The sequence below is a fragment of the Melozone crissalis genome, unplaced genomic scaffold (genome assembly GCF_028551555.1).
Source record: "Melozone crissalis strain CALT ecotype California unplaced genomic scaffold, PUWL_Pcris_2 ptg000016l_1, whole genome shotgun sequence".
Lineage (NCBI taxonomy): Eukaryota > Metazoa > Chordata > Aves > Passeriformes > Passerellidae > Melozone > Melozone crissalis.
In genome coordinates, this window is record NW_026535794.1 from 10,910,183 (window position 1) to 10,936,048 (window position 25,866).

At 41.8% G+C, this 25,866-nt stretch overlaps 1 protein-coding gene across 3 annotated transcripts in view; it reads right to left on the reverse strand.

Annotated features, from left to right (window-relative positions):
- The window catches only part of DIP2C (disco interacting protein 2 homolog C), a 310,433-nt gene that overhangs the window by 124,684 nt on the left and 159,883 nt on the right, over positions 1–25,866 (reverse strand). For 2 of the 3 annotated variants that reach the window (XM_054273407.1, XM_054273406.1), the window contains exons 2-4: positions 21,072–21,143; positions 18,319–18,486; positions 8,830–8,940 (exon numbers count right to left, since the gene is read on the reverse strand). In XM_054273407.1, the coding sequence (XP_054129382.1) occupies positions 8,830–8,940; positions 18,319–18,486; positions 21,072–21,143 (351 nt within the window). The remainder of the gene's footprint in view (positions 1–8,829; positions 8,941–18,318; positions 18,487–21,071; positions 21,144–25,866) is intronic. The other variant, XM_054273408.1, reaches the window with a different exon arrangement.

A 25,866-nucleotide genomic window follows, 5' to 3' on the forward strand; every position in this document is an offset into this window, starting at 1 on the left:
GCTGTTCAGGATGCTGCAGCCAACAAGCCCCAGTGGGGCAGGAAGGGCTGTGCCATCCTTCAGCCAATGCTGAGCACTCCTGAGCATCTTCCATCCCCACCTGCTGCACACATGCACAAACCAGATGCTTGGTATGTCCTCTCATGGTCAGAAAGCTAAACTAAGGAAGAGGAACATGGCTGTCATCTCCCACTTTGGCTGGCACAGCAATAATCCATAATTCTGGGTAGAAGGAAGAGTGGAGCTGAACACGTGGCTGGGAAAGCTGTATGGGCAGGATGTGAAGCACAGAGCTCACATGCTGCAAACAGAGGACACCAAAACAACAGACTGAACTCTCTGACTCCACAGCTGGTCTTGCATAGCTTTTGCTTTAATTTGGATTATTCAGGTATTATAAAAAAGTTAATTTGAAAATGTTTTTCTCAAAACTCTTGAGTTTAAAATTGTATTAACTCTACTCATAAGTGAAATAAAATCCCAACATGCAGGTCTGCCACTAATAATTTCCATCCCTCCATTTATTTATTTATCCCATTTGTAATGCATTCTGGAAGTCAGCTTCACACAGTGATCTCATCTCAAGCCCCTTTACTATGCAATCTGAACTAGCTTTATATTTGTTTGTCTCCAGAGATCCCCAAATAATTTTTCCCAGGAGCTCTATACTTATCCTCACAAACTTCTTCTGCTGGGTCAAAAGCAAGGATGTGGTCATATAAATTACATATTAGCCAGCATTTTTATTCAACTTTTTTTGTCCTGATTGAGTTGTAGCTTGAAATTTGTAAGCAAGCTAAATCAGATAGGAGCTTAATTAATTTTTGAATAAGTCTGTTTACAGCTAGGTCAATGATTTTCAAATTAACTTCTACAAGTAAGTATTTCAAATTAACTTCTACAAATTTAGGGTTAAAATATTATCTGTTTTATGATCAGCCACATGAACATTTATATGCAGTCCCATTCTAATAGATAGCACATTAAACACATTTTCCTTTCCCCTTATTCTTTAGAGAAATGCTAAATGATGAGGGTTCAATAAAAATATTCCTCAAATCTTCCCTTTCCATCCTTTAGCATGCACAGCTCTCACAATGTCATAGTGCAATTATTTTTTGTCAGTTCTGGCAGGATTGCAAAACGAGATCTTGAACATCCTTTCAAAACCACAAAATATAAGTTACCTGTATATTTTCAAATCACCATGAGGTAAGCTGCAAAGACCCAAAATGTGACCAACCTTTGTTAGGGTTCATGCACACACCTACCTCATGATAAATGAGAACAAATCCATGGTGAGGCAGGTACTGAGGCTCCTAGAGCAGAGCAGCTCAGCTAAGACAGGTCTGGTGCCAGCATCTCTAGAACTTGGGTCTACAGGGAATGTTCTTTCATTCCTAATTATCATATTTCAAATGAGCCTCAAACCTGGCCTGGGATGATTTGTTCTGAAGTTTAACAATTTCATGCTCAGATAAATTATATTCTGTCTTTTCCCCTTTGAAGACCAGTGTGAGAAAGGTGGCTCAGGAGTTTGAGCTGTGAGAAGTGTATTAGGATGTATTTGTTTTGGCAGTACCTTCAGCTATCTCCTATGTTAAGATGTCTTTTAAAAGGAGTGCTGAGTGCACTTGGAAATGGGCAGCTCCCTGCAGTGGTGGGATCTCCAGGATGGGGGCTAGCAGCTGTCCAAGGATGCTGTACCAGACCAATTTTTTCTTTCTCACCTCCACCACCTCAATTATGGGGGAAAAGAATCCCCAGAAGTGCCAGAAGGGAGGTATTCTCCCAGCTGGGAGTGCAGGTACCACAGCCACCCTACAGCCCCCACCCTTCCTCCATGCTACCAGCTGAGAGATGTTGATTCCACAAATGGCATTTCTCAAAACTCTCCATTTCTCAGCTCCCAGCCCTGTGCTCACCTGCTGCTGTGCCTTTTAAACCTGTCCACTGAGCCCATGCAGTGCACGTGCTCTCTCTTGCTGGTCTCACTTCTAGGACACCCTGAACCTCCAGACACAGAGGCAGCACAATTCCACTTATGCTGCTACTTCCCACATCATTCCTGATACCTGAAAAACTCCATTTTTAGAGCTCATTGGTCTCACTTCTCTTAAGGATTACACTGTTGCAGGCAGTGCTCTGGTCATCTTCAAGGCCTATTACAAAGTTCATGAGAAACAGGAGACTTGATAACCTTGGCCCAACCCATTTGTCCCATTCTTATCTCATCAGAGAATTCTGGAGCAGTAGAAACCATAGAGACACTATCTCAAGCCTAACGTATCCATGTGCCTTTGAATATATTACACCATATTCCCTAGCAATTAGTGTTGTTCTTTTTTTAGTTTTTAGATTTTATTGGTGCACATTTTTTCCTGTTATCCATTCTGGTTTTAGGTGGGTTTTATATTAGTGACAACTGTGGAAACAGTAAAAGACAGGTCCTGGCACAAGAGGAGGTGCTCTGGTTTTCAGCATTGGGATGGAGAACTCAAGCTTCTTGCTTTGGCCTCATCTAAAGGCCACAGGGTGTCCTTTTGGGAAAATGGAAGTTGGACAGGACCTGGTGTTTCAGCTCCCTGTGTGCTGGTCCCAGCTGAGGGAGGAGAACACACCTGCTCTCCAGAAAGCTGCTGAAGGTCTCTGAGGGAGAGCTGCTCTCTGACCCCCACAGACCGTGACAGGCTGGGAAACAAAGAACTGGGGGAGATTTATGGTGACCAAGAGCACAGTTTCTGATGCCAAGGAGCTGCCCAGTTGCCCAGGGCTGTGTCACTGGCAGGGCCCAGCAGCTGCTGCTGTACTGCACTGCAGCCTTTACGTGGCAGCAGAGCCCAGCTCAGCTCCGGCCACCACCACGGCAGGACAGGAAAGGGCCAAGCTAGGCAGGACTGTCACCACAGGGCTACACTGCAGAGGGGGTTTTAAGCACCAAAAAGACCATTCTGCCGAAAGCAGGACAGCTGATATGATGGCACTTTAAATAATGGTGCATTCTGACTCAGCTCACCAGGGTCCCTCTGCCACAAAGGTTGATGGGTGCTGCTCTCTATGGCTCCATAATTCTGCCTAATTATACCTTCAAAGGTAGGAGTAAAGAAGTTCCAGAAACTTCAGGTTCTCCTGTGAGGGTTTTCAGTGTTAGCAAGAGCAGAATGCAGTCACTGCCACCAGTGAGCAAACAGGGCCACAGTGACAGTGTGGAGGGACAAGAGCCTCTGAAAATGTCAGTGTTCAGCTGAGTCAGCTCATTCAGACAGCACAGCAGCGGTGTGAAAGCTGGGCTATTCAGGCTACCCCCTTGCATAATCCACCATATAATTCCCATCCCCTTATCTCAACACAGCATTCCAAATCCATGGATCTGCAGCTTCCAAAAGTACCTGAGAAACCAAGATCCTAAAGGGCACCAAGGAAACAAAAGCTGTATGGCCAACTGCAGCTACATCTACATGTCCATCATTCACTCAGGCTCTGTCTGAGCCTGACTCTGCAGCCCCATAGCAGACTAAGCCCAGCGCTGACATCTATTCCACAAGCCAGCATTCCTCTGCTTGAGCTCTCCTGCCTGAAAACCCACTGGGCCAGAAAAGGCTCTTGCCAAAAGTTCCTGATCCAGCCTGCAGCACCATTTGGCTCCAGTGTCATCTCGAGCCCCCAGATAATGTTATAGCACAAGGAATGGCAGTTGCTAAGAGAAAAACATTGCCATGATCTACACTTGGCAAACCTTTCCAAATACTATTTCCAAATGTGGAAATACTAGGAGATTTTTTTTTTAAATCAGTAGTAAACAAATCAAGGAATGCTTTTGGATTGATATCAGCTAAACTATTTGCCACATTTGTATAAAGTAAATAATATCGCTTCACCCTGCACTAATTCAGTTACTACACTTTATAGCATTTTCTATTTCTTTAGACATCTGAAAAATGATCAAAGCTGACATTTGGAAACATTGTGGTTTCAGGCTCCCTTCCTGTATAAAAAGAAGCAGCCAGGAAATTTTAAACCTTTTTGGTTTTAAAGAATTAGACTAAATTTCCAGTGCAGGCTGAATTCTAGAATCCAATTACTTTGAAACAAAAAATATCCCAGGAACATTTAGGGAACAAAATAGTGTCCATAATCTCAAGTGTCAGTTTTATTTAGAATATAAAATCATAGAAAGTCAGTTTTTGAAATTATAGTGCTGAAATATTTGGTTACAACATTAATGAAATAATAATAATAATAAGGATTGAAGTAAGAAAAGAGGTAGGGATTAAAAACGTCACAGTTTGACATTTTGAATAATACAAGAGAATAAGTTGAAGGTGATATTAGTGGCAGCAATGATTTTGAGTCTCCAAAGAGAGTTCATTAACAATCTTTGCTGACATCTAAATCCACATAAAAAGCAAAGGCATGGAAGGAGAACTGGATGACTTTCAGAATCTTAGACTTCCAATTAGGAAAACCTTACCAAGAAGAGACAGAAAAGGACTTTGATCAGAGTTGGTATGGGAAATTTATTTGCAGATGTTAATTGAAATAAACTGTGCAAAAACACTAAGGAAGGGAAATGTTTTCCTAGATGTGAATTCCTTATTGGTTAAAGAGTGTGTATTCATTTTGTTTTGGGCTTTTTCCAAGTAGATGTGCCAAATATGATAACAAACACCCAATCTGGGTAACAGCTAGGATCTAACAATCACAATGTGATCAGAGCAGAGATGCTGAAGTATTAAGCACAGCAAAACAACAAGCCAAACAAAGACTTCTACCTGAAGCAAATCTGAATCTGAAAACAAGATAACCAGAATGAAATCTGACTTGCAAGTTTGCAACCTACAGTAATAATTGAGTAATTAAGAGAGCAAGAAAGAAACAGACTTCTGATCTCACAGGGGCAATACATAGAAGGGGAGGGCATAGTTCAGGGTTGTTTGTTGGTTTTTTTATCCAACAAACATTGCACTGTATCTTAGCAAAGCTCCTCTGGAAGTAAATTTGAAGATGATCTGTGAAATGTATACCTACATTTACCTTCACTGAAATTTGCTGACATTTGCTTTTCTTTTGAGTGAGTGAAGATGAAGGAGTTGTTCAAACCAGTTTGCTGGAGAGCTTGTTGCCTTGCTGAGGAGTCATGCATACAGCAACCAAGCTAGGAATTCAAAGCCTTGCCAGAAGTCCCAAAATACTGTCAAGCTTCACAGTTTTAACACTGAGGACATTTTCAGAGCAGCAAGATCTGAATTTATAGTATAGTCCTGGCTCTCCTAAAGTGAGACTCCTGCACTAATAACAGCCCTTTACACTGAATTCCTTACTTTTCCTCTTTTCCTCTCAGCAACTCAGAAGTTTGTGCCTTTATTATTTATACGTACATATATATATATATATAATTACAACTTGCCCCATCCCTAAGACAGGACCTCATATACCATTTCTCTGAACAAATGCCTTCCTTTTAAGGCAGCAACTGAAACCAAGAGGCAGCAACACCAACTGAACAGTCCTGGGGTCTCAGAAGAGGCACACATTGAAGATATGCAGGATGTCTCCTTTTGCCCATCCCCAAACTAACTCAACATCTTCATGTACAAATGGCAAACACAACTCAAGCAGACTTTCAACTCACAGTAAAATGCTCTTGTTTTCAACAGAACTGCTCTGGAGAGTCACAGCTTGGAGATTTGAGGACCATGTGTTGAACGCCCACAAATTAGACAAGTTCAGGAATAGTATTTTTTTACCTATTTAAAAACTGGGTAGAAATCAGACCATTTATAGTGTAATGTTGGAGAAGCTTCTAGGAGCTTATATATCAAGGAATTATTATGCAGATACCACAACCATTATTCAACAAAAAATTGGCAACATCTACAGTATGAACCCAGGGTTTCTGAGGGGAGGAGGGAGTTTTAAAAATTTATCAGAATGGTCTGGACACACATGAACTTTCTCTGCCACATTTATCATTTAATTTTCCTTTAAATGGGACTGGCAAGCTCTTTGACTAATGGAATGAATCAGAGATATGTTACAAAAGGTTTAGTAAGGAGTTCTGCACAATTTTCCAGTTGTGTCAGCACAACGAGTCTGACTGCATCCAGCAAGAGGCATCTCTCAAACACAATCCAAAGCCTCCATAGTCAAATTTACTCTCCTTGAGACCCTCCATAGACCCTGGCTTCTGACTCTCAGATAACCAGGGTGTCTCTGCCACAAAGGTTGGTGGGTGCTGCTGTCTATGGCTCCCCAATTATCCTTAATTACACCTTCAAAGGTAGGAGTAAAGAAGTTCCAGAGCTCACTTTTACTTTATGGAGTCACAAAATTGTTAAGTTTGGAAAAGACAACATTATCCAGACCAACCATTAACCCATCACCACTGTGTTCACTACTCAACCACATCTCCAAGTTCCACATTCACATGCCTTTTGAACACTTTCAGGGATGACCATTCCACCTCTTCCCTGGGCAGCCTGTTCCAGTGGTTGACAACTCTTTAGGTGAATAAATTTTTCCAAATGTCCAATCTAAACCTCCCCTGGCACAACTTGAGGCCATTTCCTCTTGTCCTGTCCCTTGTTACTTGTGAGGAGAGGTTGAACCCCACCTTTCTCCAGTTTCAGGGAGTTGCAGAGAGTGATAAGGCCTCCCCAGAGCCTCCTTTTCTCCAGGGTAAACACCTCCAGCTCCCTCAGCTGCTCCTCATAAGACTTGTGCTGCAGACCCTTTGCCAGTTTCACTGCCCTTCTCTGGACATGCTCCAACACCTCAATGTCTTTCTTGTTGTGAGAAGCCATTATAAACCAGTTTTAAACCAATCACTTCCTTCACTTTGTGTTACATCTGGAGCAGTATCACAGAGAAAGTTGGATCCCATTCACTTGGAAATGAGTTATTACCCTTCTGTTCAGCTCTGAAATTAATTTTATCTTCCTTTAATCAGTGCTTCTATTTAGGGCATAATGATGTTCCCAACTTGCTATACTGCAAATTAAATATTTTTCTTATAGTATTACCAAACTAGAATCAGTACAGTGAAATTCAGCTGTGCCACAGAACCACAGACTGGAGTAGGTCAGCAGGAACCTCTGGAGACCATCCAGTCCAACTCCCTGCTCTAGGCAGGGTCATCTACAGCAAACTGCTTGGGGCCACATCCAGTAGGGTCTTTAATAGCTCCAAGAATGGAGACACCACAATTTCTCTTTGCAACCTCTGCCAGTGGAGAAAAAAAAAAGCTTTTTCTTAGGCTTAAATCAATTTTTTCATATTTGAATGAGTCTGACTGCATCCAGCAAGAGGCGTCTCTCAAACATAATCCAGAGTCTCCACAGTCAAATTTACTCTCCTCGAGACCCTCTATAACCATCAGGCCCTGGCTTCTGACTCTCAGCTCACCAGGGTCTCTCTGCCACAAAGGTTGGTGGGTGCTGTCTATGGCTCCCTAATTCTGCAGCTGCAAGAGGGGCAGCACCAGATGAACCAGTCTGTGGCCTCAGGCTGCTGTCTGAGAAAGATGCTCACGCTGCAGCAGCCTCTGAAGCAGTTCAGACAGCTGAGCACACCTAACCTCCATTGTGGTAAGGTGTAGTACATGCAGTTTACACCTTCAAAGGTTAAGAGCAAAGAAGTTTCAGAGCTGCCCAGATCCCTCTGAATGGCATTACATATGTGTGCACATGTCTGCTCCTTCCAATTTGGTATCATCTGCCAGTGCGTGCAGAGGGCCCTGTCTCACCTGAAAAGTCACTAATCAAGCTATTAAGGGGTGCTGGAGCCAGTATTCACTCCCTACAGTACCCATCAGAGACTGGGGTCCAGCTGGACTCTGTGTCACTGATCACAATTCTCTGAACTCAATTTCAGCCAATTTTCAGACCATCTCACTGTCCACTTACCCAATCCACATTTCACCAGTTTGTCAAGGAGGATGTTATGACAGACTCTGTCAAAAGCCTCACTAAACTCAAGGCATCCAACTCCCACTGCTCTTCTTTCAACCTCCAGGGAAGTCATCTCATTGTAGAAGGTCATTAGGCTGATCAAGCATGAATTTACCAAGCTGCTAAGAGAACTTTTTAAATCTGTACTGTCTACTCCCAATCTTGTCCTTCATATGATTAAAAAGAGCTTCCAGCATTATTTGCTCTACCACCTGCTCAAGAGATTGAGAAGAGTCTGGCTGGCCTGTAGCTCCCAGATTCTATTTCTTGCTGTTCCTGAAGACAGCAATGAACTTGCTTTCTCTCAGTCTGGAGAAACCTCCCCTGAGTGACACAACTTTTTGGGGAGTCGAAAGTCTGCTCGCATTGGTCAGTGATGCATCCCCATCATGTCCCACAGACTTCTATTCATTCAGTTTGTTCAAATATTCCCTGTCCTCATTCTCCTTCACAGAGGGTAGGTGGTCATTGCTCAAGACCTTCCCATGGGTCTCACATGCCTTGGTTTCCAGAACTCAAATATCAACAGCACAGACCAGGGCAAAGGATACATTCATTATCTTGGCTTTTTCCATGCCGTTTGTCACCTGATCTCTACCCCATTCAGCAGTGGGACCATGTTTTCCCTACTCTTCCCTTTTGTACTAATGTGCCTGAAGGAGGCTTTTCTGCAGCCACTCAGTGCCAGATCCTGTTCCAGATGAATCTTGGCTTTGTAACTCCATCCCTGCACGCTCGGACAGCGTCTCTCTATTCACACAATGAACGTTCCCCACTGTGAATTACACAAGTCCACAACAAACTTCCTTTTAAAAAAGCAAGGAATAGATTTGAAATTTGAAATTTCCATTCCAGTTCTGGGGTGTGCAGTGGCACTCACCCGATCTGTAGCGCTCATCCCGTGACCCTGAGGACCGGCGGCGGTGGTACCGGGAGGAAGAGGACGGAGTGACAGGAGTCCGACGTTCTTGTGGTAAGGCCTGGTCCACCCCTGCATCAATGAAAAAAAAAACACCAAACAGCTCATTCTGATTGAATTTTGGAAGATTTATAGTGAGGAGGAGTGCAGCATACACTAGGAGCAGGAAATGAACATTCAGTGCCTAAAGCACGTCGTGTCAATTGGTTGCACACTACTTGCCTCTGGTCAGCTTTTCTGATGTGGCTATTTTCCTGGTTCTCGCTAAAAACCCTTTTTTCCAGGGTCATGGACAACATAGAAAGAGCAAACAGACAGTAAGCTTGGCATTTTTTATCTCACAGACAGATGACTTTTCATAAAGTAGTATTTAGGACATATTTTAATGAGCTAATAAAGACACAATTGCAATGGATATTGAAACCTTCCTGCAAAATGGTTCCTAGGAAAATTTAGTGTGTATCATCTAAAACCTCATCTGGCTGGATGGTGTCAGCTGGTGACAACACAATTCTAACCTGTGGAAACTAGTTCCTGTGGGAAGGAAACTAGTAACAATATCTAGAGTCATTATTACCTACCAATGGTCAGAAAGTAAACTATAACTGCACCAAAGCAGGCTGAAAATAGTAACCTTTTCAAGAAAAACAACAAAAATAGACTTGTAAACCTGCGGCATTTGAATATGCTGAGCCTAAATATCCAGTATTTTAAGATTCAAACCTTTTATTAATCCCTTTCCCATAGTGAATTTGCTTTTTTCTTTTAAAGTACTTTCTTGAAGCTTCTTAAACTACAGTTGTAATATAACAGCAACATGATATATGAACACTTCTGAAATTGATGTTCTTTGACAACTTCCAGAGAAGAGAGAAGGCAATGATTTAAGCAGGAAAGTTCAGACAAACAGGAAAAGAAGGCAAACCTGTACCTGTAATAGTGGCATGATGTGGTTCCCTGCTCTCTTCCAGAGAAGAACTGAGCAGACAAGCCCAGCTGATGCATTCAGCCTTGAGCTAACAAAGCACAGAGCCTTGGGTGTAAAGAATAGGAGGACCTGACAAAACTAAATTTATTCTTTCCTACTATATTTTGCCTTTAAGAAGTAGTTACACACAACATGTAACTGTAAGAACACAAGTAAAACGGGCCCCTTGCACTTAGGGCTCAAATGTAGGACTAATAACTTGAAACTGGATTCAGCAAAACAATGCTTGGAAATATGATAATATTTTTCAATTAAAACATAATGTAAAAACTCTCCACTACTACTTCCAAACAGTTATTGGAGAGGGACAAGAGTTTACATCTGTGGAAACAAGAATTTCTATGTAGACTACAGACCAACCAAAAATCCTGTGATTACTTCAATCAGTCTCAGCTGGGTTGCAATGAAAAAATCATTTTTTGAAAAAAGTTGGCATTGTTGTATACTTATTTCTTTGTGAAAATAAACTGCACTCGAAATCCAGCTTTTCTCTTAAATCTTTGGATTATCAGCAATGTCAAGTCTGCTTTGATTCTGTGGAGGAATGGCTGGTTGGCTAAAAAACATGCTTGGAGTAAAATCTCATAGGCGCCTAAAGGACAGAATGAATCCATAAATTTTCCTCTACTCAGATTGTGATTAATAATTCACTCTCTTACATCAAATAAAATGTCTTCATTTAACTCCTCTGTCTCCATACTATAGTACTGCATAATTTCACTTGCTCTCATTTCCCTTAATATTCTTTCAGTCAGGTGAACCTAACTGCTAAATCACTGAAATAATCAAAAGGAGTACTTTCTACTCCCTTTTATATATCAAAATTAATACTTTCTCCTCCCTTTTATATTCAGAATTTTTCCTCCTTTATTTGGTAACCCTGAAAACGAGCAATATACAGTTAATAATAAAACTAATTTGGACTGAAATTTTTCTAAAACTTATGTTTCAGTCTGTATGAAATGCTAAGCACCATTACTCATCTCAGTCCTGTCGCCCTGTTCTTTTAAGTTCTTCTAAGCCTTCTGATGTTTACATAATTATAACAAACTTTCTCACACGCTTTTCTTCAAATAATTCTTGTTTTACATTCTTTTCTAGAGAAGGAGAAATTTGATAGACTGTTGGCTTGTCCAGTCATTGTCATTGGAGAGGTGACACTGTCATCCTCCAATCCATTGTTACTTGTGAAAATCTATAAATGTTGGAGCCAGAAATTAAACTGCCCTTCTTTTTCCCTTGGAAATTCCAGTGCCTGCGTTGTTTTATTCCGTGTCCTATAGCGACACAGTCCTTATCTACACCATCAGGAATGAAATAATTTCTGGGAATCACATCAATTCACAAAAGTCCTAGAAAAACACACCCAAAAATTCTACACCTAACACTGATGCTGTGTGACAGAGGTTTTGCTAAGAAAAAGCAGTGCCACATTTCCCACAGCAAGTGACTTGTGTAGGGCAATGGCATGTGGAGAAAAACAAATGAAGATAATTGAGATGTTGCCACTGCAGTACAACATCATGATGACACAGGAAAAGGAGATTAACTGCATCTTCCAAACAACAAAACCACATGCAATAGGCTTTAGAAACATCTAGGGGAAATTAAATTGTGAGGAAAAGCATCAGTTTCAGAGGTGCACAACTGCTGTAGGAGGGAGATCTTCCAGGCAGACCTGAAAGCCATTGGGCAAAATACATCCAAGCCTGTGGCTTCCTTCTCCTGGCTTAGAGACTGTGAGACACTTTACATCCCTTTTCTGCAGCTGTGGGCAGTACACAAACATCTTTTTCCAGGTGCAAAATAAACAGTGCACATCAGATAACACCAAACACTGCCCCTGCCATGGCAGAAAACACAGGACACCCAACTGGCCAGGCAGTGCTGCTGCCCACAGTGCTCCCCCACACTGCCAAGGGCTCTTCCCTCCTCCAGTTCACTATGGAGATTGTGTTTTTACTACAGATACATTAAGTGTCTCATCTAATCTTAAAACTGAGACACTTTAGCCAGTTTTATTTCCTTCTACTTTGTATAGATGTGTTTGCTCTTTTAAGTAAGTCCATTCTGACCCAATGGGCAACATGAAGTTTCTTCAGGAAATAGTCAGGATGGAGGGAGCCCCAACTCATCATCCTGCACCAGCAGTCATTTAAGGCAAATGAAAACTAAATGAGAATATCAAAATGTCTTATGAGATCTGGGGGATCATTTGATGTCTTTACTTACTACTTACCCATATATATCAAAACAGTGAATAAATCTCTACCCAAGAGTGGAGTAGAACATGTGAACTTGGCCCACTGACAACACCAATTAAGATAAGGAAGTTAATTGTGTGCTAAAATACAACTGTGGGGACATCTCTTTGTATTATGTTCCTCTAGGGTGAAAAACCAGAAAGCACTGCCCCACTTTGGAGGGACAGCAAGGAACTGGATGACAGTTCCCTACTGAAGGGGCTGGAGTAGGAATTAGCTGGATTGCCTGGACTGACATCTTGGCTCCCACAGCACCAGCAATGGTGTGTGACAAAGGACACAACAGCAAAGACCCACACACTGCCACTCCTGAGCCATGGGTGGGAGTAAAAGCCATGCAGAATAATGACTACCATGAAATCAGTGAAATGTTGCCACAAATAACAAAGTAGTGTTAACAGCCAAATTGTTCACCTCCATGAAGGCTCTAGCAGTATAGTGCAGTAACAAGAATATATTTTTTTTTCACTTCTGAACATAACTAAACCCAAAAATTGATAGCTTTCAGAGCCAGCACAAGGGTCTGTGAGTTAAGTGCTAATGCTTGTTCAAGTGCAGCTTTACCCAGACGCGTTTGTGAATTGGCAGCGTGATGGCTGGAGAATCCATACTTGGATCGATTCCTAAATTTAAGGAGGTGGCAAAGCAATGAATGGCTTTCCTAAGAGAAAGGCCAGTGCCCTGTGCACAGACACAGTCACTGTCAAAGCAGCAAAATTCTTAATAACACCATGGTCTACCCCAGCCTTGCAGCTGAAGCAGGACTTTACCAGGTAAGCATGATTAGCACTTGTGATTGACTCTTTGCAAGCCATGAAGAATTTCAGAAAAATATATATGTCTGGAACACAGTTATTTTATATGAGAGGCCTAGAAATCAGTGCTTCATGGTCATCACAACACACACAGGCATCAGCAGGTGCACTGGAGCAAACAGACATGTTCCTAACACAAGCTAAAGCTCCTAAGACACCTGTATCTGTCTACAAGAAGGTGCTCCAGCTAAGCTCCCATTATGAAAAACAGAGACCTAGACCAGAACTCAGGATTCTAAACAAAGGCGTCAGAGTTTGCAGATGTTGTGAACTGTGATACCTGGCTTGGCCAGAATGGCACTGTCCCCTTGAAGTGCTGTTTTATGTGTGCTCACTCTGTGCAGGTGTCTCCAGCACCTCAGGAAGTTCTGAACAGTATCAGACACCCATCTTCAGGCAACTCTGTAAATCCAGTGAAGCCTTGAGAGCTGTGCAAGTGGTCAGTGGAGGTCTTTGCTTTGGAATGAACTGAAAAGCTCTTTGGGTTTCAGCAACTGAATTAACTATATCTCTTCACATAGGAATGGAAGCATAAATATAAGGTTAATGGGCAGACAACTTAATGCAGATATATCAATCCACAAATCCTAATCTGCAAGCTGGATCCTGTCTTGACTGTCTTTAGCTAGAAATGCAAGAGCCTCAGTAAAGCTATTTAAGCAATACCACTGCAAGCTGGATAGCTTTATTTTTAAGTGCATGGAAGGTACAAAACTGTCAGCTGGAAGCAGGCTTCACCTCTTTTTAATTTTTTTTCCCCCTTCACCTCCTTGTTCCTCCTTTCTTTATTACTTCTTTTTGTAGCTGAATTGCAACACTATGTGCTGATAACATGGCAATAGCTGCACTGCCCTCTCCAACAAAGGACAATTATTTCCTTATTGTCAGCTGACAAGTTGCTTTGATGTATCTCTTAGCCCTAGGTCTGTGCCAAATTTTTGAATCTAAAAATATTTAAAAGCTGAAATGTCTAACTGACAAGAAATTGAAGGTATTCTTAGACAGAGGCTACATTTATTGTTCTAAAACTAACTTACAATGTGTGCCCCCAGGAGAGAGAGCTGTAGGATAAACCAAACAACTCCAGGGCCACTGGGAAGGAAGGCACACGGTGCCTGCAGTGCAGTTTTAAGAAACAGTATTTACCTTCCCTTCACAGTATTTCCTGAGCTTCTATTCAATGGCTGATGGCTCAGCTTTTAAAGTAAACCCAGGTATGAACACACAGTATGTTTTGTAAACATGCTAAATGTCACACCATCCCCATGGAACTCATTACTTAGTGTGGCATTTCACTCTTCCCATCAAATGTACAACTAAGTAATGAATTCACTGGATAATCCAAGGGAGACTTAAAATGCAATACTTCTAACCAAAGACATCCAGGAAAGTGGAGCCACGTTCTGCTAGATAAATCTGGAAAAATGTAATTTTTGATTAGATTTGTTTAATTAAAAGTTTTCCTTCACAGGTGAGCTTACTCTTGGTCTGACTTAATCCACATACTCCAAATTTTCTTTCATTATTACAATCTCAATTTTGCCTTCCAGCATTTCCTTGAAAGGTTTAGCTTTTAATTCAAGCTTAGCGTGGATATCACGGGCTTCTTTTTTCTCTCCTTTAGCCCAGTGATGGTGGACATCACATTACAGCTCCAGAGCAAATGTGATGTTTGTTTTCCATTTTCCTTTCCACAGCTTCAGTGTCCCATTTGAAGATTCTTTTTGGAGAATATGTAAAAGAAGACTACCTATTCACAAAGCAAACACCTGCACCAATGGGCTGGTCAAATCACACTGCAGACAAATTCAGGCAGCCCTGTGAATTCCAGAAGTTTCTCATTTTGACAGTGGCACCCAGCTCTTCAAACACCTCCACAGGCTCCACCTCCTCTGCTCCAACACTGGTTAAGCTCTGAGGCCCTCAGTCCTGTTTTTCCTTTCTACCCTCTGTTGTTCACCTCTGAATGAGACATCTTTCCTCACCCATTTGTCAGACTTTAGACCAAGACTTTCATGTTTCCTCCTATGCTCTTATGTTCTGCAGATGGCCTCCAGGAACAGCAACAGATATTTCCTCAGAAATCTTCAAATTCTTTGAAAAACATACCAACTCTAATGTGTACTAAAAATACCCTCCACCCAAAAAACATCACACCAAGTGCTGAAACCACTACCTGCATTACTAACAGATCTCATCATGTATTCATTAGTGAAAAGGGAAGGAAGGTATTTTCTGCTCTGTGTTTAATATTATATGGTCTTGGTACAGGATAGAAAACAGAGATGCCATCAAAGGCCAGAGCATTATAAAATGGTAACTGGACTCTCAGTCATGGTGGCAAAACCAAAACAGTAACCATCATATTTAAGTGATGGCCTCAAGAGGTACTCCTCAGAGGCTTTCAATACCTTCCTTTTTATCCAAACTAAGCTCTGCAGGCATCCACCAATTCAAAACCAACCTCTTTTTTAAGCCCAAGACTTACTAGACACTTGTCTGTGTGCTGTAGTTTCTCATCTGTGAAACATCTGTCTCACTGTTTCATGGATGTGCCCCCGTGCTGTGCCATGCACATGCCTTTCAAAGAGATCCATGTTCTCACCACACTTACACTCTTTGAAATGCCCCATCATGGCTATCTCTTGGTAAGATTTTTCAGAATTAGAAAGGCAGATGTGATAAGAATACTTGTTTGTAATAATAAAATGAATACATGAGAGTACTTTTTCCAGAATCAAAATTTTTTTTAAATATTTCCTTGCAATCTTTGCAATCCAAATAATGTTGCAATACAAATAATGTGTGTGGAAGAAAAAATGAAATTGTAATTACCAAGTTTACTTGGACTGCCTTAAGACTTAGCAGCAGGAATAGCTGAAAGCAAAGGCATGCACACATACACATAGAAAGTATGCAAATATATGCACAGAGAGCAGATAGTAATATATGTGTCATGCTAATAGGAGAAGCTATGGAAACTGGTTCCTGTAATTCTATAGAAAATTGGTTTTTTGTAAGGCAAAGGGATCTTCTGCACAAATATATTATCTTCTCTGCCCTGCATGGCTTGAAATGTTCCCAGGCTGGTGCTGTTGGGGCTCCAGCAGCAGGAGGTGCAGGGATCTGTCTCCAGGCATGTGAAAGGAGCAGCAGGTGCCTTTTAACCACCATATCTCACAGATTTATTAACCATAATAAATAAAGCACTGATGGCTGGTCCACATGGCTGCACTACAAATAGAGCTACACTGGTGGTACCAATGATGGGAAATTACAGAAAGCAATCTAGTGGAGACACAGCACTTGATTAAGAGAGAATGAACCACCCATGTCTGAGCTGTTAGAAGCAATGCTTAATTGATAACAGCATTGTCTGTGAATGAATAATCAAATTTCCTAGCAAAACACTGGAGGTGAATTGGGTAAAACCACAGCTTATGGGGAATACAGGTTATTGAGTTTTTTTTTCTTATAGGGAGGGTTTCTCTTTATAGTGTGCATGCAGTTGCCCAAATTATCTTACCCAGAACTGAATTATCAAATCAAGATAAAATTCAGAAAGTTATTCTGAAATAAATCCCTGTTTAAGTGGTTACTTCAGCTCTTGGCTGTCATGGCTCCTCTACAGAGGCAGTAAGAGAAAGGTCACCACACAAGAGGGACTGGGATCTATGTACAGATATAAAGGTCTGGATTCACTATTATTTTTAGATGTCTGACACACGGGCACACTAAGAAAAGAAAAATTGCTCTGCACACAGAAAATCTCCAGCTACAAACTCACATCCTGAGAAAGCATCTTGAGGAAACAAAGCTGTATTTTGTCTCTCTGACTTGAAGCAGGTGGGGATTTAATGGGAAAGAAAAGGGGGCTCCCCCATCCATTCTCCTACTAACACTGCCAAATGCAGCACATCCGTTCCGGATTTCGGGATGTTCGACAGCCTGGCTGGAACAGCACAAATGTCCTTTGCATATGTGCAGTCTGTGCAGCATCTGGATGTGTCAGACTTGCTGTGCATGCACTGCACAGTCAGCCTGCAGATGTGCAGTGGATCTGGCACGTCCCCTGTGTGTCACTGCAGGTTTGCTGTTCAGCATGTCACAATACACACCCTGGGATTGTCCTGTCAGAAACAGGGAGCCTAAGAGCCAGCTCCTACATCACCTGGAGGAGTATCAACCACATGGTTGCCTGGCTTTACCCGTCATTAAAAATCCCACTCCTGAAAAATAACAGTTCTCCCTTTCCAAAATGACAGCATCCCAATAAGCACGACAAAAAGATGGTATGTGTATGTCTGTTCATATATTCTACAGACTTTTTACTGGTTACATTTAGCACATAGTTTAATATCACTAATACTGTTAAACCTGAAATTGCAATTTACTTTTAATCCCTTCCATTTTGCAAAAATCTCAGGCAGAGGAAGTTAACCATGTCAGACTGAGGCAACCCGACCTACAGCAGCCCTGTGTAAGAGAAGAAATACAAACACAGTCAGAATCCAATATAGACCTCCTCTATAGAATCATAGCAAATTGGTTTGAAAAGGACTAGAGAAGGTTTCTGAAACAGATATCCCTTTTACAGGTATGTCTTGTTCTGACAGAACTGTAAATCTTATCTTCCCTCCAGCCATCTCTTACAACATGTCTGGACAGCCTGTGCGAGTGTGGACAAGCACACAGGCTACAGTGTGATGGCCTCCATGTGCCCACTTGGTTGGCAAGAGAAAATCTGGTGTTTTAAAAAGCTGTGGATCCTCTGCAGCCTTGCTATAAAAGTACAGATAAAACAGAATGCCTGCCACCAGCCACAGGTCCTGCCAGAGGGATGGGTACCTGGGAAGGCCACAGTTCCACAGGCATGGCTGGAGTCATGCCTTGCCTTGCAGGGATGTAACCCTGAGGAATGTTCTTCCTTCAGCTTGCTCTACCAACCTGATGCCTGCTCCTGGAAGTCAAGCAGAAACCTCTACTTGAAAATAGCATAGAACTAAGGGTGCTTAGACTTTTACAGCTTCCTCCACAATCTGCTGAGCTTGGGCCTGTTTAGAGCACTGTAAAAAGGCAGTGCCAAAAAGGGAATTAGAAAGTGTTTCACTACGTTATTGTGTGCAATCTCCTCCAAAGTATCCAAGCCAGAGAAGTGTTAATACGTCCAAATGTTACTAAGAAGAGCTATTCCTTCTCCCTTCCCATCACTCTCAGGCAGAGAAAGTCAGCAACGGCCTTGCAGATGCCATCCTTTGGTTGTCCTGCCTCGCAGCTGGCAGCCCCACGTCCATCCTACTGATGTAGGCTCTACCAGAGGCTTCCAGCTGAGGCACAGTTATATACAGATACGGACTGGAAAAGACACATTCATGGTGCTCACCAAAACGAAAATAAAAGAGAGGCCGGTTTCCTGCAGTGCTGGCTGCTCTCTCTCTAGCGGCCGCTTCCCGGATGTCACAGACACCAATGTTGGCAGTGCGGAGCATTCTTCTGGCAGCTCCTTCACTGTGTTGCAGTCTACACCGAACCGCGGCAGCTCCATTCGCTGCTGTAACAAGTTGAAAAAAACTAATTAATTCACGTTTAGTTTTTTTACATTTGTTACAGCAACGAGTGGAGCTGCTGCCCCCATGCAGAAGAGCACACACGCACACGCACGCACAGACACCACAGGACGCCCACGGAGCCAACGCGGGTCGATGTTCCACTCTGCCAACATGGGCGCTACGAGCGTTAGCAAAGGTGCAGCGGGAGGACTGCGGGCCCCAGCAGAGGGGAAATGCCTTTGGATTTCCTTTAGTGTGTTTCCTTTAGTGTGCAGTCACAGAATGCAAATTCCTACCTGTTCCCAATGCCTCCCATCCCAGCAGAAGTCATGCCCATTTCCATACTGGTTTAAAATGTCTCTAAAATCTCTATTCCCTTATACCACCAAGATTCAAGTCCATCACTGCTTATAAATTCTCACATTCCCCATCAAAACTGTTTACAAATTTTTTTTTAAATGCCTAATTGGTCATGTGTGTTATTATTGAGATATTAACAGAGGCTTTTAAAATGCAGCATCTCTTTTGTCATCCTACTTCTTGGAAAGGATTCATCTCCCCCTTCCTAGTGAGCAGGGATTTAAAGCCAGATGAATAAGGTCTTAGAAGGATTATATCAAATCGAACCTTTTCAGGTTTTGTTCAAAAGGTAACACAACAAAACAAACAAAAAGTACAAAGACAGCAAAAGACCCAAGCACAAATAGTATCCGTTTATGGAGGAAAATACTTTAATACAGCAGAAGTAGTGTCTTCCACTATAATAAAATAATCCATTTAGCCATCAGCTAAATGATTGACCTTAATATATTTACAAGAAAACAGTGGACAATATTGCAATAGTTTGCTTTTCTTGATGCTATTACCTTCACATCCATATTTCACATTCCTTGTGAGGGATTTTCCAGCAACTGGGTGAGCAGAAAATGTTAATTCCATCTTGTCCCATCCTTAAAACAGCTCTAAGTCAGCTACGTTCTCAACCACGACCTCTTCAAGTTACTGAATGGACCTCACCACAGGACTGGCTTACAGAGATCCCTTTGCTTCTCCTTACACTGCAAAACTTCAGTATCACAGTAGAGACCTTGACAGGTGAATCTGTGAGAGTTCTCCATGTTCTCTCTTTCCTCATTACATGCATATGAACCCCCAGCACTTTCAGCCATGGATATAGTTTGACCAGAGGACCGTGAACTTTCTGGAGAAGCAGCTCTATTTGCTTGTGTGAAGAAAGGCGAGTAACAACTAAAAAAAATAAACAGATTCTGGTTCCAACTGTGCCACTGCATTGAGGATTGCTTTGAGGCTCTCCATAACTCAGCAAATCTAAGCAAGTCTCATGAGAACCAGCTGTGAAGACTAATGTATGCCTGATCATCGGGTTGGACCAATAAATACCCAACAATTTAATATACTGCACCTCTGGTACTGTAATTCAATTGATTTGATTTGCTTCACTCTCTAATGGCTCCCAATGGTTTGGGACTGTCACAGACACCCTCAAACTAGGCTGCTTCACTTCAGAAAACAGAGGTGTAATCAGTCTGTAACTCTGATCTCTGATGTGGAGTTCCCACCCGTGGAGCAGACCAAGTGAAATCCAAAGGCACAAAATCAGCATTCTGCTATGGAGCTAGACAGTAGATATACAAACCTGATGAAGAGAGAACAAGGCAGTGCCTTCACACATCAGCAGTTTAAATAAAACCCCATCAATTCCTTTAAAAAAGAAGGATTTTGTAAAAGAAGGAGAAACTAGTGCTGAGACCTGCAACAAAATCAAGGCTCAGAGAACAGCCAAGCCTAAGTGGAGCCTCTGTAAGGTCAGTGAGACCAGGAATGCATGGGCACACTCCTCTGAGAACAAGAGAGAAGAGAGGTCAACACCAATGCCTACAGCTACACATTGAACTTTGTGATCCTCACAAGAGTAAAACAACTCTGCAAAGTTCTTATACACACAGATGAAATGAATTCCACTAAGCAATCCATTATTAAATGTAGTTTGAAGGTACATTTACACCTTTTGGGCAAGTGCATGTAACCTATCCCTTAATACTAAAACCAGGTTTGTGTAAAAGGACAGCTGCCCACATGCCTTAGGACAAGCTGAACTCCAAGGATATTGATGGTGTCTAGGGTCTTCAAAAGTGAGAGGTGGACAGGAAACCCAGAAATGGAGGAAGTTACAAAGATCCAAGTTTCTCTTCCACTCTTGCATACTTCTGTTCAGAAAACTTCACATGGCTGAGATGTTAATGAGTTGGGACATCACGTTTTCCTTTGGATTCTTGCATTCCTTCCAACAAAAAATGCCTCTCTAACAAGCCTAAGCTGAATTAATTTTCCAGACATGACTGCCAAACCCACACCAACATATGTAAAAAATGTACACACACATCAAAGCAGACATATATATAAAAATACACACAAAATGGATGGAATAAGCTTATTCTGCATAACAATATCTTTGTTTCTGCCACATCTGTTTCTTCAGAGATGCAGATTTCTACTGCAACTATCAGTAGTGGCAACTATCAGTACACTTGACATCTTCATATATCACAAGCACAGATACACATACCGGGAGGCTGTGGCAGGTAGGCCCCAATTAATTTTGATCTCTTCTTTTCATAACCCTTCTGTGTGATGTCACCTGCCAAGAAAAGAAAAGGATAATCAATAAGATGTGGATAAAGACGGTGTATAGCTTCTTAATGGCAGCACCATCAACTTAGCCACCATTGCACTGTTCATCTGTCCTGACAATCAGAATTAAAATGAAAAGCACAGAATGATCATTCTACCCAGAAAAAACTCAGTTTAGGCCAGAGCCATTCTGGCAAGAAAATACCCAACCTTGACTTATTTCAGCACCAAAGTCCATCATGGAGTTTTAAAACCATTTTGATGTGCTGCACAACAAGCTTTCAAAAGCTGCAATGACCTTCATTAGGTTAATAAACAATAGATTATATAGAATGTGTGGGCTTGTGGTGGCTGGCAAAAAACATCACTGATTAGCATTTTCTATCATTAATGGGACTTTTCTAATCGAGCATGTAAGGCACAAAAGACTTGAAACTGCTGCTATATCATTTCTGCAATAAAAATGTTTTAGCTAATTTCTCAGCAGTACTGAGGAACAAAACAAAAACAAAACAGAGCTACAACAGATTCACTAGAAAATAGTACACTAAAGGCTCTTTGTCTGGATTTTCACTTAAGTATCAAAAAAATATTTGGAGGCAAATATCTGTATTTCCTAAATTCAATTAAAATGACACTTCACTGAGCCTCAAGCTTCCCCAGGTAAGCTATGTTTTTTTAATATAAAAATTAAAAAACAGTTTTCTGTTAAAGTTTTCCAGCAAAAAATGACACATAATTAGTCATGTAGAACAAAACATATTCTTTTAGTGTTCTTACATTTCAGCAGAAGTTTGGCACCAAAGCAGAGATACAGTCCTGACTCTGGAGCTAAATATCAAATTCAATACATGCATACATGCTTGTGTTCGATATAAGCTACTCCAGAAACTAAAAATTCAAATATTTTTAAAATAACACCATATTCCCTGCCCTTTCAATAGGCCTATCTGTTATTGTGAGGCTCATCATGCAGCTAAAGCTCACTTGGACTTCTATATGGTAAAGGTTGAGGGCTTAGGAGGGTGGAAACCACAAAAAAGAAGAGGAGTTTTGAGTGTGGTGTCCAGCTGGACATGGCAACGTGAGGTTGTTTGTGCTGCTCCATCCCTGTGCTCAACCCTTCCCTGAGGACACCGTTTGCCAAGGGAACAACACACTCATTCCAATCCCAGCTGCTCTGGCAAATGGGTGCTAAATTAGCACCAAAGTCTGCTGGTCTGAAATCAATAACTACACAAAAACATCTTTAATTGCTATGCCTTGCTGAAACACCTTTTCTTGGGAATGGTTCCAGTAAGCAATAAGGAGGCAAAATTCTGCAAATCTCTCTGACAGTGTCCTGAGCCAACCTCTCGCCCCTGCTTCAAAAACAGTCCTTAAAATAACACCTATAGTCTTCACTACCATATCTCAAACTGCTCTACAAAAGAAGTCAGCTAAAATATCTGGGTTTTTAAATGAGGAGAGCGAGACTGGAGCACTTCAAATGATAACATTCCCGTATTTACGCAGGGAAGAAGTGGCAGACTTGGCAAGAGGTCCTAAGCCTTTAAAGTTCAAACCCACTGACTTTTCAAGCACATTTCTTCCCATTTTGAACACTTCTGGCATGTGTTCAAGCTAGTGAAACAAGCCTCCTCTCCGTTGTAATCACCAGCTTCTCACAAACCAGACAGTAACAATAGATACCACCTCATTAAAACGTTCTAATGACAAATGCGTTTCCTTTTATGTGAAAATTATAAAATGTGAGGAATTTTTTCTTTCAAACTGTTGCTAAACAAATTACTATTGACTTCCTGTGCTCATCAACACCAAAGTCTCACACATTCCAGACATAGCCTGAGTAAAAATTTTACTTTTTTATTTTACTATTGCTCTTTTAAGAGAACAGAGGTACCCTGTGGAGAATCACAGCTCCTCTGTGGTATGTGCAAGCTGGAAATGACATTTTAGATGTGAAACCATTAACAACAGGTGCTTGAATATTGGTTACTCTTCCACTCACATGGTAGTACATAACACATGCCAATCAATACCTCAAGCTATGCATTCCAGACATGGCTCATGCAACTTGCACACATTCCTCCCTCTAAGTTTCTTCCACTAGTTTATAAACCTATATTGTCTTGATGGAATGAAATGACAGAAGCCAGTCAAAGTGGGAAAGGTAAAAATCAAGTGTTATCTCTTCTCTGTAATAGTCTTTTATTCAAATTGGTATCCACACTCAGTCTTTTGAAGTTCACAATTAAAGAACTACTCTGAGTAGAACAATAGCAATTCCTTCCCCAGACCACTGACATCACCAAAAAAATCACAAATATATTTTGGAAATAATTCAGTTTCCAGGAGCAAACAGCAAATTAATTTGGAATTACCATTAAACTTTCTATAATCATGTCCTAAGTCATGAACTATAAAAAACATGCAAAAGCAAAATATAAAATCTCCACAATTTTCATTGTAGCATCACTTTCACCATTTTGAGGTGGAAGGAAGTCAAGTGTATCACATACTCTGGGGAAGTACTATGCTTTATTTATCACAATTAATGCTATTCGTATTCATTTGTGCTTTTTCAGGTAGACTGACTTTAGATTATAAACAGCAGCTCACTAACCATTAAAATATTATGACATATGCAAATCTATTGCATTTCAAAGCTATATTGAACTCATTGTGTAAGCTCTAAAGATGTACTAAGCATAGCTCACCAAAGGTTAGGTGAGCCTAAACTCTGTTCTTATCATGAACCACCAATATTCTCAACCAAAATTCTCAACACAATACTAAGACCTTTGGACTATGTCCTTCCTCCCTTTGCAAAGGAATGTGATAATTTTACAGCTCTCATCTGAGGAGCAAACCCCTTTCCAGTTAGGTCCACCTAGCTCATGTTCTTCCACAGTGCAATTCTGCATTCAATTTTGGCTTTTTTAGAGTATCAATAAGATAAGTAGAACTACACTTGGTTGCCCTAGGAAGAAAGGATTTATGGTACCTTTCTGTTTTTAACAAACTCTTCTCTTGAAAAGCCAGCAGACTCAAGGAGGGGACGGGGTCTCACCCACAATGTCCTTTGAGCAGACAGAATGTGTTGGGCTTTCTACCCACTCTCCAAAGTCTCTGCACATTTAGATCTCCTTGCACAGGAGACAAGGCTGGCAATGGGTTTAAGGAAAAGGCTATGGATGAATGGATGATGACAAGACTCCAGCACTAAGGATGGGAGGGAGCAGAAGGAGCACATGGCTGCAGGGCACTCTGAGGATGGGTGTCCCTGGGACAAGGCACCATCACATAAAGCCACACAGCTGAAAGGTGGCATCTCCACTTAGCAGCTCCCTGCAGCCTCTGCTCTGCCTGCCTGTCTTCTGCCATGGCTCTCATCCCCTGGCCTTGGCTCTGCTCCCAAATGCTCTGTCCAGCCCTGGTATATCCCACAGCTGGTCCCCAGCCCCTGCCCTCCTCACTCCCTTCCTCCCAGGCTGCACTCACTTCACAGCACCCAAGGATCTTGGCCTCCTGTTTGCATCAGCACTCTCCAGGTTTTTTTTCCCCTGGACATGTTGCTCTTTTCTTCCTCACCTCCACTGGTGACAAATTTCCACCTTGGGAGGCCACAGGTGTATTCCCGGGGTGGTTCTGTCCCAAGGGCCAGCAGGGGAGAGGAAAGCACAAGCCTGAGACACCTGAACACACCAACAGTGAGCAAATGCTACCCTGCTTTTTCCCATGTTTATAACTGGCTGTCCAAGGGCTGCTGAACAACAGGCATGCAGTACACTGACCCTCTCACCAAAACAAGTTCATTTCTATTGAAAGAAGTCTTGGAGAGTCTCTCCAGGCACAAGAGGGAAAATGCCACGTTTGCAATGAAAAGGACAGCATGAACTAAAGACCATCCACCCCTCCAAGGAGCAAGGTAGCCCAGCTGAGCTGAGTACAGGACCAGGGCTCTGGCAGTCTGTAATCCCAGTGCCATCTCTTTTATTTGTGATTTGTGCCCCTGTTCCTGCTGCTTCCCCAGCTGCAGATGGCAATGCTCTCCGACACCAGCGCCTGCAGACACCAAGTCCTCTGTGGCTATATTTAGCAAAGCCACAAAGCTGGAGTGTAAGTTCATTCGACTGTGCTCATCACAACTGTTACTGTTTGCATTAGACACTGTGTTTTCTTTGAACATCTACTGGCTTTTCCTCCTTCCTTCCCAAGTGCTGGATTTCTGCATTACAGAGACAATGGTCTAAAGCTGGGACAGGCAGGTCAGAGCAATTTAACTACAGCACAAACCCGTCACGAGCGAGAAAGGAACACCAGGTAATAGAGAGCCCCTGGGGACACTCCACACTGGGCAAGAGACTTTGAGAAGCAAGAAATGCCTGTAAATGTTGAAGTCATTCCCATTATCCTATGTTCTTTCTGGGCCTCCCCATGAGTCAACTCCATCCATTTGTATGTCGTGTCCTACACTGAATCACACCTTAAACCAAAAATGAAAAGGCACAACTTTGTAATCAGTAAATTATTCACTTCTTTGTGTTTTGTTAAAGGGAAGGTTATTAAATGTGAAAATATGAAGGTAATTAAACATGAAAATACCTGTGCATTTCCACCCTTCCTTAAAGCATTTGCACTTTCAAAGCTGAGAATGGTTAGAAAGAGCAGTACCACAGAAAAATAAGGTGCTGTGCTGCTTTCACAAAAGCGAAATTTTCAAGAGT